Source organism: Pleurodeles waltl, chromosome 4_2 (assembly GCF_031143425.1).
Source record: "Pleurodeles waltl isolate 20211129_DDA chromosome 4_2, aPleWal1.hap1.20221129, whole genome shotgun sequence".
Taxonomy (NCBI): Eukaryota; Metazoa; Chordata; class Amphibia; order Caudata; family Salamandridae; genus Pleurodeles; species Pleurodeles waltl.
Genome location: NC_090443.1, coordinates 53305982 through 53320959, shown reverse-complemented (window position 1 = coordinate 53320959; position 14978 = coordinate 53305982). Strand labels below are relative to the sequence as shown.

The following is a 14978-nucleotide window of genomic DNA, read 5'->3' as shown; positions in this document are numbered from 1 at the left end:
TAATTGAGAGATAGTCCTTGCAATAGTGAAAAACAAATTTAGCAGTATTTCACTATAAGGCATGTAAACCACACCAGTACATGTCCTAACTTTTAAATACACTGCACCCTGCCAAAGGGGCTGTCTTGGGCCTACCTTAGGGGTGACGTACATGTAGTGAAAGGGAATGTTTGGGCCTGGCAAGTGGATGCACTTGCCAGGTCAAACTGGTAGTGTCAAAACTGCACACACAGACACCGCAGTGGCAGGTCTGAGACTTGTTTACAGGGCTACTCCTGTGGGTTGCACAATCAGTGCTGCAGGCCCACTGGTAGCATTTGATTTGCAGGCCCTGGGCACACATAGTGCGCTATACTAGGAACATATTAGCAAAGCAAATATGCCAATCATGGATAAACCAATCACCAAAACCATTTAGACAGGGAGCACTTGCACTTTAGCACTAGTCAGAAGTGGCAAAGTCCCCAGAGTCCTAAAGTCAGCAAAAACGAAATACAGCACAAGATAAAAAACAGGAGGTCAGAAGCCAAAATATAGGGGGAACCACACCAAACGCTCACAGGTCTAATACTCAGCTCTCCCATATTAGAGATTTTGGGTGAGGGTGGCATATGGGTCTAAGCTCTGCTTTATATTAATGACCTCTTCCACAAGCATTACATAGTGTTGTATGCAGGTCACCGCCTGCTGGCCCCGCCTGCTCTGGGCTTATTCCTGGGTCCGCTGCTTCTACCAGTCTTGGAGCTGGAGGCTGTGGAGGGACTGGGAGCAGATATCTCCGGTAAAGAGGTCACTGATGCCCTACAGGCCATGGCACAGGGTAAAGTATTGGGTTCGGACAGGTTACTGGTTGAGTTTTACGCTGCTTACATTACTCAGCTGGCCATTCAGCTGGTTGGGGTGTATAAGTCTGTAGGGGATGCCCGAGTGTTGTCCCCCACGACCAGGGCCGCCCTTCACAGAAGTTGGCGTCATACAGGCCCCTCTCCATGGTCAATGTGGACTATAAGGTATTGATTAGCATGCTGGCAATGCAGCTCTTACTCCATACACCGGAACTCATCCATAATGACCAGACGGGCTTCAAACCCAAGAGATGTACAGCGTTCAATATCAGGCGAGTGGTGATGGTGCTACTCTCTGCTGCCACCCCGATGAGTGGGTGTTGGTTCTGGCCATTCATATTGAGAAAGTGTTCAACAACCTGGGTTGGGACTACCTATTTGCTGTGTTACACTGCAGGAGCCTGGGGACGGGTTCCTAGGATAGGAGCACCTGCTATACGCGGGACCAACTGCGAGGGTTAAAACAAGTGGAATGGTCTCGGACTGTTATGCAGTGGAGCGGGGTACAGAGAAAGGCTGTAACCTACCCCACTGTTATTCACCCTGGCGGTGGAGCAGTTTGCAAGCAGAGTGCAAGAATGTGTACATTATAATGGTATTTTGCATTGGGGTGTTCTGCATCATATTGTATTATATGCAGATGACATGCGGTTCTTCCCTCAAGGTTATGGGAGGGATGTTCCCAGAGTGACTGGGCTTTTAGGGTAGTTTGGTACTCTGTCGGGTCTGCATGTGAACTGGGGGAAAACCAGTCAGTACTCCCTGCGAACCACCCCTGATTGGGGGGTTGCAGTGGGAGACCACCACCTTTCGCTATCTGGGTGTGCAGCTGTACGGAACTGAGACTGCATTATTGAATGGTAACGTCATCAGATCCCTGTCGACGCTCTGGGGGTCGACACGATTTTGGAAAACTCTTCCTATTTCTGAGGCAGGGTAAAGAGCATTCACCAAGATGACTGCGCTGCCTCGGCTCTTACACTATTTTGCCAATCCCCCTGTTGTGATTCCGTGCTCCGAATTCAGGGAGATTCACTCCTTGCTGATGGATCTCATCTGGACTTCATGCCAAAGCCGGGTTGCCCTGGTGAAACTGCAGCGCCCAGTTCAGGATAGTGGGTTGGCTGTCCCTGACTTTGAGGCACACTCTCTGGCAGCCCAGTCCCATGCTGCATTATGGGACGGACCGTTTGTGGAGGTGGGCATGCCGTCATCTCTGCAGAGTTGTCATGTTTTGTGAACATGCTCTGGCAGGCACAAGGCTATGATGGACTTATATGCAGCCTTTCGAGCAGACACGTGTTTCCCTTACCACCCTCAAAGATGTGAGGTGGTTCACACCAGAAGTCCTATCAGTTCTGGACTACCTCATGTTTCTCACAATGCCCGCTTCAAGTTAATTAATTTTTATTATCTTCATAGATCATATCTTAATCCTGCAAGGATCAAAAAAATGTTTCTCAGGAGCTGACTCACAGTGCCCTAGGTGTAACCTGGCAGATGCTGGAATGTACCATATGGGATGGAGCTGTCCTCAGGAGGAGGAGTTTCATGCCCTTGCAGTTTCTTGAGTAAGCTTGCATTGAGGAGCTTGAGGGTAGACCTGGGCAGAGCTCGTGGAGTTCCACTCTGATTCAGCGGAGTTGATTTAAACCTCTGTGGAGTGCCGCAGAGGCGGAGTTCCATGAGCCGCAGAGTGGCACCCTGTCCTGAATGTGCCCAATCTTGAAAGCGCTAAGCAGGGTCGGCCTGGTTAGCCAGGCCCGATCCTGCTTAGCACTTCGAGATCGGGTGGATTCAGGGCAGGGCTGTAGGCAGTGAAAGCTGCTGTTTCAGGCCTCTTGCGCACCGGCTTGCCCTATGTGCGCTGCACACGGAGCAGGCCGGTGCATGCGAGGCCTGGCAGGCCGGTGCACAAGAGGCCTGAAACAGCAGCACTCACCTGAATTCAGGCCAAAGCTGCAGTTTCAGGCCTCTTTTGCACCAGTGTGCACATAAGAAGAAAAAGAAGAACTTACCTGGGTCCTCCCAGGGGGTCCTAGTCATTGCCAGTGGCCTGGCTCTCTGCCTCCCTCTGTCTCCTGGTCTGCTCCTGGGCCAGGCTGCTGGTGGTCAGATGGAGGCCTGGATCCATCGGGCAGAGTGTGCACTTCAGCCCAGTTATTGGCCACACAGCGTAAGTGCAGACTGTCTGCACTTGCGCTGTGTGGCCCATAACTGAGCTCCAGTGCACACGTAGTGAGCTCCGTTCCACTGGCGGGACCAGCAGAGTTTTTGGTCAAACTCCACACTCCAAGCAGAGCACAGAGGGTCAAAAACTCCGTTAGCTCTGCCAGCAGAATGGAGCTCACCACCCAATCCTACTTGAGGGTAAACTGTGTCTGGGTTTACTGTAACTTTTTACTGGCTCTGCATTTTTAATCAACCCAATTTATTTACCTGTAAAATCCCATACCTCCTTTTCACTGTGTGTCTTAACTCAAGAGTTACCTCCTCTTTTGTAAGAACTGCGAACAAATGAACTTTTGACTTGTGATCTCATTTTAAATTCTAAATTCTTACCCTGTGTTTGAACTGCAACACAATCTAGTGTACAATAAAAAGCTCTACCTAATTGTTTAACAGAACTTATTTCAGAAATTATGAATCAGTGGTCATTTTCGACTGATCCAGTTTTAACAAGGACATTTGCTGAAATCTGAATAGTAATTTGTTTGTTACTGAAGACTACAACTTGGATTTCTTTTTCCGATAGGGAAGGGGTAGGTTTGGAACCTCCATGGGTCGAACCATGGAGTGGGTAGAACCTATATCAATCAGAAATCAGACTGGGTGGCCATTCATCTCATCTTTTAGATATGGATCAATCTAAATTACCTCTCAGAGTGCACCACGCATGCAAACCTCCTCCCCCCTTCAGGCACTATCTTTGTGAGCGATTAAGTTCATTTGTTGAAAACTGTGGAAAATCATTATTAACCACTAATGGATTTTGCTGAAAACTAGAACTCTGTTGGAAATTAGGCATTTTATTTTGCATGTTGTACTGTATCACTGGAGAAACAGGCATATCTGCATTGAATTGCCCTTGTTTCTGTTTGTTCTGCACAGAAGCCAATTGGGCTGAGTAAACTGACTGCATCACATTCTGCATCATTTGATTTTGCTGCATTTTAGGAGCAAAATAATTTTGAATTTTACCTGGTTCCTGTCTACTTCTTAGCTTCCAGTGTCCAAGGTGCTGATATTAATGACAAGGAGTACTTTTCTTAAGCATATTAATGTTTGCATTCATCAAATTAAAATTATTTACAAATCCTCTTCCTCTACCCTGAGGAACAGTATTTCTGACATATGTCTGTACATTATTTGCTTGCGCACTGACTCCTTGCATGCTCAGATTCACACCAGAGTTTGTACTATCAACACAACCAGAGTCAAAAACCGAATCCATTACCTGATATCAAGCACCTTTCTGAAATCGTTTTTTCTGCGTAACCATTGGCTTTTCTTTTAGTTCCTTCTATTTCACATTGAAACAGTCTCTGCAGTACTTCACACATTTGGTTATTCCATTGGTATTCTTAGCCAACACATTATACTCTGCTGGATATGAGAACTGACTGCTGGATTTAGAATGTGGCAGAAGGGCCGTCCTCCTGTAGGGCAATGGAGTAAATTACTCCTTTGCCCTGGTGGAGGTCCCAACGACCAAAAGTCAATAGACTTTGCCAACACTGACAGGAACTGCTGTCAAGGCAGTTCCTGCCAAACTATTGAAACTTTGCTGTATGTCCCAGTAAAACATGACAGAGCCGTACAACAAAGTTACAATTCTTTTTAACTGTCAAAATCAAAACCCCAAAGCAGGATTTTGTTTTTGAAAAGGAAAATAAAATGTTCCCTTCACCATAGGAGTTATCTCCCAAGATAAGGGTGGCATTTTGAAGTTGTTTGCTGCCTCATACCACCAGGGTTTTCCAGAAGATGTCAGTCAGTGAAAATTGACCTGTATATCCGACAATCAAAATTAGCTGGGAGTACATACAGGCCAACCTCCGAATGCCCTTTCTCCGTCAGGCCGTAGGAGGGGTTTACCCATGGCAGACACAGAGCAGTCTTTGCCGTTGTTACATCAAAGGTCCACCCGCATTTAAATCGGGGAGGCAGACCATTAAGTTGGAAGAAAGGGTACCCCATGGCTGTTGCAACAGAGTACCCTTTCCACCAACATATAAATCTTCCCTAAGTTCCGGACACAAACCCCACACAAAGATTGCAAGTAAACCGCCAACACCTTCTTTTATCGGATCTTTAACTTTTCTGTGCTTTTTATAAATCTGCATCAGTCTGTCATAGTAAGCATACACTGAATGCTTGGGCTCCTTTGAAGCCTTCGTAATATTTTATTAATTTACTTCTTTCTCTGGCACCATTTAGGTTAATCATACTCTCTTATTTTTCTTTTCTCCTTCTGATTTCTTCTTCTGAGCCCTACCAACCACTTTCTTTTTCCATTCATCCCCGTAGTTCCTTTGGTCTGCCCAAGTTTAATGAAAATAATTCCGAGCTACCAATATTACTAGAGATGTAATAGTGATCACATAAGACAGGATTACATTACTAGGCAACATATGAAAGATTACTAGCAGTGATCACATCAGTCTTGGCACAGTTGCCAGCAGTAATGTACAAAATGCTTTGTTGAAGGGGAATGGCTGTGCATGGGTAATACATAACAACAATAGCTGCAAAGCTTTTAACTCTAAGGTAGAAGCAATAGTAATAATCCTCCCCAACGCCGAATGATATATCACTCAAATAGCAGCATTAAATAAATGTTGGATTTTTCTCCAAACATCAGCTTATGATTTCTGAAAATACATACAGTTTTGTCCTAAATACATGCTTCTCAATTTTGGTACATATGTATTAATTCAAACAAGTAAAAGCTTCTGATTTAGTAGGCTAGGCTACCCAGAGGAGGGCTACGTTGATGTAGCTAGTGAACTACCAGTAGCTTATGAGCTAATAGTTGGAGAAGCCTGTCCTGCACCAATCATACGCTGCAAAACTCCTCCAAGCTCAGTTTTAATAAGAAAATAATAGTCCCTCCTAGCCATTCATTCAATTGCACTGTGGTAACAGTAGCAACAATGTTTGCAATGACATTTATAGGAGTAATGCCACTAGGTCCCACTTCACTCTTGGGTGCAGTAGGTACTGGTGATACATGCATACTCATGATCGGCTCTCTTGCATCCATATCGTGAGCAAGTGGTTTGGGTGCGTGTAAAACATCATTATACGGAGGAGGTCTCAACTTGAAAATTGTCTTTTTCATCTAAATTATTCTGAATATTTTTGTTTTTTTTATTCTTATTTTTAACCTCATCATTCTTATTGCCAATCTTCCCATTGACAATTGCATGAAACACTCCCACTCCACACCTCTGTATTGCCCATTTGCAGTCTAACCAAACACTTACAAAAATTTTAACCTGGCTCTCCGTTGTCTTTTGTTACTTCTGTATTGTTGCACAATCCCACTCATTCATTGCTTCGAACTGTGTGGGTGTAGGTTCCAGTTTTCTTTCACACATCACACCCCTCAGATAGTCATGATTTGTTGTACTAAAGGTACCCTCTAACAGAAATTGTTCTTGTCACCAGACACGATCTCTTTCAATTCTCTTCAAACCACATAAACTTATGGAGTCCTGAATTCAACATCATATCATATGCAGGAGAACCTCCCACTGGAATATTTTCTCCTTCCATAATATGAACCTTGGACTTTTTAAAAGCAGCAGGCACCTTCACTCCATCAGACTATACATAAGCCATGTGATATAAACAGCAGTGCTCAACCAATCACAGTGTAGTTACAACTAAGACCTACCAATCACAGAGCAACCTACAGCAACAACTGCCCTAACGCAGTGCGACCCACTGTTATGATCAACTAATTGCAGCATGGCTCACTATGATACAATGCTGAAGCCACTACAGAATCACAAACAAATCAAACAACAAAACAATTTTTGTCTGTTTAACCTAAACATGGGAAGGAAATGAATGAAAGGTAAATCAAGTTCACATCTCTCTGCTCAATTAATTACATTACGTCATGTTTTTGAGCAGCAGCAACCCACTTTTTTGAACAGCATGTTTACTCCTGTGTACCAAAGACTAAATATTCACTAATCTAGATTAGAAGACATTCAACTCAACATTTTGTGATTCAGAAAATGACTACCCTAGTGTGAATGTGACACCTAACAATACACCTCCACTTTTGCAGGCAAGTTCAACACAAATATACCTCAAGATCCTGGATTTTCACTAAGCTGTTAATTAAAAACACATTCAACATTAATCACAATAATTCAATCTTTTTCAACACTATAACTTCTGAAAGTCCAACAGAATTGTCAATGACGCCTAAAATAAACTCCCACAATCTAACTTCAAATCTAACTTCAAAAATATGGCAAAATCATCAAAATTACAATAACTAAGACTACTAACAACCTGCAAATCAAAAATGAATAACAAAACAACTTGCACATACTATAATTCATGATGCCGCAAAAATCATTGCTACAATGTCTTCACCCTGTTGACAATCTCACTCCTTTGCTTGTGGGCAGCTCAGGCACACAAGAACTCAGTAAATAATCCAATAAATCCAGACCATAGGACCCAAGAGTGCAGACAGAAATTCAACAAGCATTTGCAATGCAATAGGTCTCACATTTGCTTGAGTTAGAGCTATTGGCATTGCAAATTCATAACTGGACTTTTCTTTCCACATAAATTGGTCAACCCTGCCTTATAATTTTGTCTTTTCCAGCCATATAATTCAAGTGACCCTGCATATATCTAAAGCACTTCCATTTACCTTCTTCCTCTATCTGTAGCAAAAAATTAAAATGTTGTCATTTAGTATCCTAATTTACATCTATCACGCTAATTCCAATAGAATACCACTTTCACTACCTCACCATCAGGGTTGCTGGTTAGCTAACACAATCCCCCAAAAGAGGCACCAGACAGCAAAGGAGGAGTAACAAGAGAAATAAACTAGAGGGGTCACCCAAACATATCAAGAGTGTTCAAACAGTCATAGTGTAATGAGGATGTTAAATTGACCTGAATTATGGTCATAATTGTAACAAAGAGAGAATATTAAAACATATACAGTTATCATATAAACGTTTATCACAAATAAACTTTTGGCATTAGACTGTAATGCTCAAGAGGGCACCATAACAAAAATATAATTTGTAAGAAACATGGTCATGTAACCATATTGTTAGCCCCAAAAGGGGATAACCCCATGAAAAAATACAGAAGAAAGTAATGCAGTGTAACCATGTACTTAGCCCCTAGATGACATTTTTAGGTCTAGCAGGTTTACTGCAATGATATTACAAACAAAGCCTTTAAAGCAAAAATTCTCCCAGCTGTGAAGCAAAAGTTGTAGCCATGAGAAAGCTTAAAAAACAATGAATTGTGCGTGGGGTTATTATTTTGGGGCCCCCACTAACCCAGTGTGGGGACCCAGAGGTGATGTAGACACAAAGAGCGTTTTGAAGGTGGTCCCATTGTCCTAGGACCACCACAGACTGAGTTATGAGCAAAAAGAATGCTTGCAAAGCATTATGGGACGAGTTTCCTGAGTGCAGTGAATATTGTGGTATTGGATCTCCCGCTGAGCTGGGAAGGACGCTTTTGCTTTGAGGATTTCTGTTTCAGTAAAGCATTCACCAATTTCAAGTGTTTTAAGGGGAGAGCCACATGAAATTACTCTGATTAGGTAACTGTGAACAATATGACCAGCGCTCTAATACAGCCGATCGAGTTCAAGCTGTTGTGCCTGTTTACACTGTGAGCGCCAAAGCTGCCATTAAGCACAAAGGGGAAAGACAAAAGGAATAGTTCTCCTGCCCTGAAGTATATCGGCAGTCGTGCAATAATTCATGTAAGAGGGGCAATCAGCAAGGTGCGACAAAAATAGACAAGGCGTAACAAACGTAAAGCAATTACCAATGATATAAAGTGATTTTTGAAAGGCAAGCCCGCAAATGAGTGAACGTGATGGGCGTAAGGTGGGTGTGGTTGAAAGCCCACAATACTTATAACAGGTCAAAGCGCTTGCACGCTCGACCTAAAAAGGGGGAAAAATTATCATTAGATCTTATTTAATCTCTCATCTTTGCCCACATTACTCACCAAACCCGTTAAAACGATCTGTGATAATCTGATAGATAGTAGACAAAATCATTTTCACAGGTTTGGGCGATGTTACCCTCAAGAATAGATGAGATAATGTGCCCCCAACAAAATCAAAATCATCAATTAAAAAAGGCAGAATACTCAGTTAAATAAAACTTCTTGATGCAGTGATCAATTTAGCAACCATGAAGGTTTATTAAAAAAATCTAAATTCATTACAGACTGCAAAAATAAAGTTAATCAGGTAATATAGGGGATCCGATAAGGCTCGAGCAAATGCAGCATAAAGTCTGACAACATTTCTTAAGTCCTGAGCATCAGACAGCAGGGGCGGCTCCTCCGCTAAGGCAGAGAAGTGTTGCCCCACTGCTTTCAAGCAGAAGGAGAAGGAAAAATAAAATGGTAATAACACAGCGTTATTATCATTTTATTTTTCCTGGGAGCCAAGTTGGGGGCAGGGCGGGCTGGGTTGGAAGGGTAATTTTGGGGCATATTTATACTCCGTTTGCGCCGAATTAGCGTTGTTTTTTTGACGCAAATTCGGCGCAAAACTAACGCCATATTTATACTTTGGCGTTAGACGCGTCTAGCGCCAAAGTATGAGGAAAGAGCGTCATTTTTTTGCGTGAACGCCTTCCTTGCGTTAATGAGATGCAAGGTAGGCGTTCCCGTCTAAAAAAATGACTGCGCCGCAAATGCGTCGTATTTATACAGGAGTCATGTAAATGGCGTCTAGGCGTCGTTCAAAATGGCGCAAATCGGGTGGAGGCGATTTTTTGCGTTAACCTGACTTGCACCATTTTTAAGACGCCCTAGCGCCATTTTTCCCAACGCCGGCGCTGCCTGGTGTACGTGGTTTTTTTCCACGCACACCAGGCAGCGCCGGTCTGCTTGCGCCGGCTAACGCCATTCAATAAGGCCCGTATTTATACTTTTTGACGCTAAACTGCGCTAACGCAGTTTAGCGTCAAAAAGTTTTGCGCCGGCTAACGCCATTCTGAAGCGCCATGCGGGCGCTGTATTTATTGAATGGCGTTAGCCGGCGCAAGCAGACCGGCGCTGCCTGGTGTGCGTGGAAAAAAACCACGTACACCAGGCAGCGCCGGCGTTGGGAAAAATGGCGCTAGGGCGTCTTAAAAATGGTGCAAGTCAGGTTGACGCAAAAAATCGCCTCCACCCGATTTGCGCCATTTTTAACGACGCCCAGACGCCATTTACATGACTCCTGTCTTAGTAAAGACAGGAGTCATGCCCCCTTGCCCAATGGCCATGCCCAGGGGACTTATGTCCCCTGGGCATGGTCATTGGGCATTGAGGCATGTAGGGGGGCACAAATCAGGCCCCCCTATGCCAAAAAAATAAATAAAAAAAAAACAAATTATACTTACCTGAACTTACCTGAATGTCCCTGGGGTGGGTCCCTCCATCCCTGGGTGTCCTCCTGGGGTGGGCAAGGGTGGCAGGGGGGGTCCCTGGGGGCATGGGAGGGCAGCTGTGGGCTCATTTTGAGCCCACAGGTCCCTTAACGCCTGCCCTGACCCAGGCGTTAAAATCCGGCGCAAATGCGGGGTTTTTTGCCCCGCCCACTCCCGGGCGTCATTTTTGCCCGGGAGTATAAATACGACGCATTTGCGGCGCAGTCATTTTTTTAGACGGGAACGCCTACCTTGCATCTCATTAACGCAAGGAAGGCGTTCACGCAAAAAAATGACGCTCTTTCCTCATACTTTGGCGCTAGACGCGTCTAACGCCAAAGTATAAATATGGCGTTAGTTTTGCGCCGAATTTGCGTCGAAAAAAACCACGCTAATTCGGCGCAAACAGAGTATAAATATGCCCCTAAATACGGCGCCCGCATGGCGCTTCAGAATGGCGTTAGCCGGCGCAAAACTTTTTGACGCTAAACTGCGTTAGCGCAGTTTAGCGTCAAAAAGTATAAATACGGGCCTTTATGTGCACAATAAGTGCACATGTATGTTTGGCCGGCCGTGTTCAGCTGGCCAAACAGACATGCGCACTATGCATTTTGAACAGCAGGGAGGAGAAAGTGCACAGGGCCCCACTCCCTGTGTGAGCGCCAACCGAGGCTGCTCACACCAATCACAACGCTACTGTCATGCTGGCAACAGCAGTGTCGTGATGGGCTGGTGTGTTTTTTATTTTTTTTATTTTTTATTATCGTTCTTTTACCCCACAATGCGCCCCAGCTCCTGCCCTCCCCCCTCACACCCCGCCATCCCCGTTCAGTGACAGCCGGCACTGTCAGATAGTCTGACATGGGTCTGCTCTTTAAGAATCAAGAGGTTGACTCATGACTCACCTCAGTTTGTGCGCCTTTTATAATAAAATTCACAGCAAAAATCACAGTCAGCATAAGGTGATCGAAATATAACACATGTTCCACAGATAAAGGAAGAAAAGAAGGAGGCATTTCTACAATGTGTGCCCCAAAATGTGTGAGTCAACAATATTTGCTCACGCATCCTATGTGTTGCATTGAAGGGTCGATTAATAAAGACAACTTTTGTGTATTTCATACAGGGTTTGCCGAGTTAATCTTTCCAAATATACATTAAATCAGAGCAAACCCGGCTGAGCCTTGAACCTGTGCACTGCAGTTCACGCTGAGAATGGACTGATGGCTGAGAGGATATTATTTGGTGTTCAACGTATTGCAGCAGGAAGATAGTGCCCCGTATTATATTTTAACATAATTCTTAATATGCTATTTGTTATTGTTTATTGTGTCATTTTAAATAAAGCTTTCTAAACGTAAAAAAGGATAAATAGTTGCCGATGGTGCTGGGTTCGTTAGTGGCACTTGATTGCGGTTTACTGTGCGAGGCTGAGTTTTCCGTTGCAGATATATATATATGTAAAACCTGCTTAACAAAAATAAAATGTTTTAAATATTTTACAACTGCTAGGAGTCCAAAACAACTCCTAATTCATGTATTCTTGCGCGTTCGTGCGTGACGATTTTCCCTTTTCAAATCAGTTTTGCAATTAGTCCAAGTAAGAGTCTTGAATACAGCATCATATTTCACATAGTTCAGAATACATACCTCTTAGCCTCGGCCACCCACAGCCTCCATCTCCACATAGCCAAGTTAAACAATGCACATTAGTATCATACATTTAATAGCTAGCAGAGGCTTCTATCAGAAACAATTTACAGGAGCATCACTAAATCAAAATTCGAGAAAGATAAACGTCACAAAACATTACGGGCAGGATGGACGTAACGCGTCATTACATGACCCGCATTTGAAAGTCACATTTCTGCTGAGTGTATCCAGATGACGTAGAACAGCATTGGATAAAAGATGCACGTGAGCCTTACAGTCTGCAGAGGGCACTGTATGTAGATGTTGGAGGCATGCGATGGCACTGATTAGCAGGCATCCATTACGTCACACCGTAGAGCGAATGTAACCCCTTGTGATTGGTGGATAACACAAAAAATTGCAAAAGGAAGTCCGTTATAATTTATAGGCCGAGATGAGGATTGTAGCATGCACATTCACACATGCATATCCCTGAAGAGTAGTAGCAGTAAAAGTGTAGGTAAAGGGCAGCCCTGCTGAGACCCTGAATAAGACACAAAGGGGGTGATTCTAACCCCGGCGGTCTTAGACCGCCGGGGCCAGGGTCGGCGGGAGCACCGCCGACAGACCGGCGGTGCCCCGCAGGGCATTCTGACCGCGGCGCTTTGGCCGCGGTCAGTGCAGGAAAACCGGCGGTCTCCCGCCGGTTTTCCGCTGCCCCTTGGAATCCTCCAAGGCGGCGCAGCTTGCTGCGCCGCCGAGGAGATTCCGACCCCCCCTACCGCCATCCAGTTCCCGGCGGTCCGCCCGCCGGGAACCGGATGGCGGTAGGGGGGGGTCGCAGGGCCCCTGGGGGCCCCTGCAGTGCCCATGCCACTGGCATGGGCACTGCAGGGGCCCCCGTAAGAGGGCCCCTAAATGTATTTCACTGTCTGCTGCGCAGACAGTGAAATACGCGACGGGTGCAACTGCACCCGTCGCACAGCTTCCACTCCGCCGGCTCGATTCCGAGCCGGCTTCATCGTGGAAGCCTCTTTCCCGCTGGGCTGGCGGGCGGCCTGCAGGCGGCCGCCCGCCAGCCCAGCGGGAATGTCAGAATTACCGCCGCGGTCTTTCGACCGCGGAACGGTAACCTGACGGCGGGACTTTGGCGGGCGGCCTCCGCCGCCCGCCAAGGTCAGGATGAGGGCCAAAGGGCCTAATTACGACTTGGGAGGATGAAATACTCCGTCACAAACGTGAGGGATATCCCGCCCGCTGTTTTAAAAGCTTTATAGTGTATAATCAAACTTGTAATAAGGTGTATGAGAAATTCGTCACGTTTGTGACAGAGTATTCCATCTGCCAAGGTCGCAATAAGGCCCAAAGTGTACGTGAAAGTTCCAAACTGTAGTGTTGAATGTGTAAGACAGTGCTTAATTTGTAAATGAATAAGTGTCAGTGTCCAAAGTTTACCCTTAATCTTCATCCTTCAGGTTCTTTTTCATACCTGCTTTCTCCCATTATCAAAATTTTTTCAATTTTTGCGCTTTATCCTTTTTTCTTCCTTGTGTGTTTTTCTCTCTTGCTTTGGGTCAAAGTCTGGTAAAGATTAAAATAAGTGCCAAATTAAGTGTACATTCTGAGGTTGTGACTTCTCATGAAATACTCTCAGTAATGTCTCCTTTCTTTTCTTCATTGTCACAGGCTGGACAAGGAGGTTCGCAAGCGGGTAGAAGCTGAAACCAGTTTAAGCATGTTCTCCGAGGTGAGCTCCCAGTTGTTAGGTGCCTATCACGTTTTCTCACTCGTCTGTCCCTTCATTTATGTTTCTCCTTTTTTCTCCTCTCTCTCTCTCTCTCTCAACTTCCATTTAATTCATAGCCATAACTTGATTCTACCTGTGATTTTTAAGGACCTTTTAGAGGTTTTTTTAACATACAGCAAGGTGTTACGAGAAGAAGAGACCATAATTTAACTCTGGCAAAGTTTTCTCAGTGAATTTGTTTTTATGCTGAATGACATCCACCATCAATAATGACCTTATGCAAAAGCGGTTGGCTGAAGGGCCTGGTTCTCCCCATCCCTCAATGGACGACCTACCCTCACTGCACACTTCATTGCACTGTGGTAGAGGCTCACAAGGCCTGGAATATGGTCGGCCATGTACCCAGCATTTGATAGCTGAATAATTGCCCTAGTCCATAGCCTTTGCCCCTGGACACTGACGGATGGCCACATTCCATGGGCATCCAGCCCAACCCTTGCTGCAGATGGCCATTGGCCCTGGTGTCAACATTGCACAATGTGAAAAGTCTTTGCCATGCTTAGTTGCGTTAGGATTGTTTTAACTTTGCAATCCAGAAACACATGCACCAGTCAAGCAAACCATAATTCACTTTGGAGGGGCATTGTTACATGGGCGGCCACCTTAAACTTCTCTTTGTGATTTTCAGAGCTGCTCCTGTTGGCGTCTGTGACAGAATATCAACTACATTAATATAAAAAAACGAAATATTGTTTAAAAATAGCCATGAACTCAATATCGACTTTCTATACAATAAATGTAAACAACTAGAATATTGCTTAGAAAAATATTGTAAATCTTATTGAAAAAAATATAAAATCAAAAAGAAAAATATAGTCCTTGAAGTACCAACAACGTATTAAAACAAATGACCCAAAATCCAAACAACTAAAGCAAAAATATTGCTAAATAAAATATCAGTAAACTACATTAAATATATATATATAGGAAAACTTATTTAACCAAAAATATATCCTATACACATATATAAAGTCATGGAACATAATTATCTTTCGCTAAATAAGGTCAAACTAAACTAAACAGTGAACAAATGAAATT

The 14978-nt window shown here is 44.3% G+C and overlaps 1 protein-coding gene across 1 annotated transcript in view; it reads left to right on the top strand.

Annotated features, from left to right (window-relative positions):
* The window catches only part of LOC138292185 (uncharacterized), a 186393-nt gene that overhangs the window by 54718 nt on the left and 116697 nt on the right, over positions 1 to 14978 (top strand). The window contains exon 2 of the mRNA XM_069230623.1: positions 13820 to 13880. Coding sequence (XP_069086724.1) covers positions 13820 to 13880 — 61 coding nt within the window. The remainder of the gene's footprint in view (positions 1 to 13819; positions 13881 to 14978) is intronic.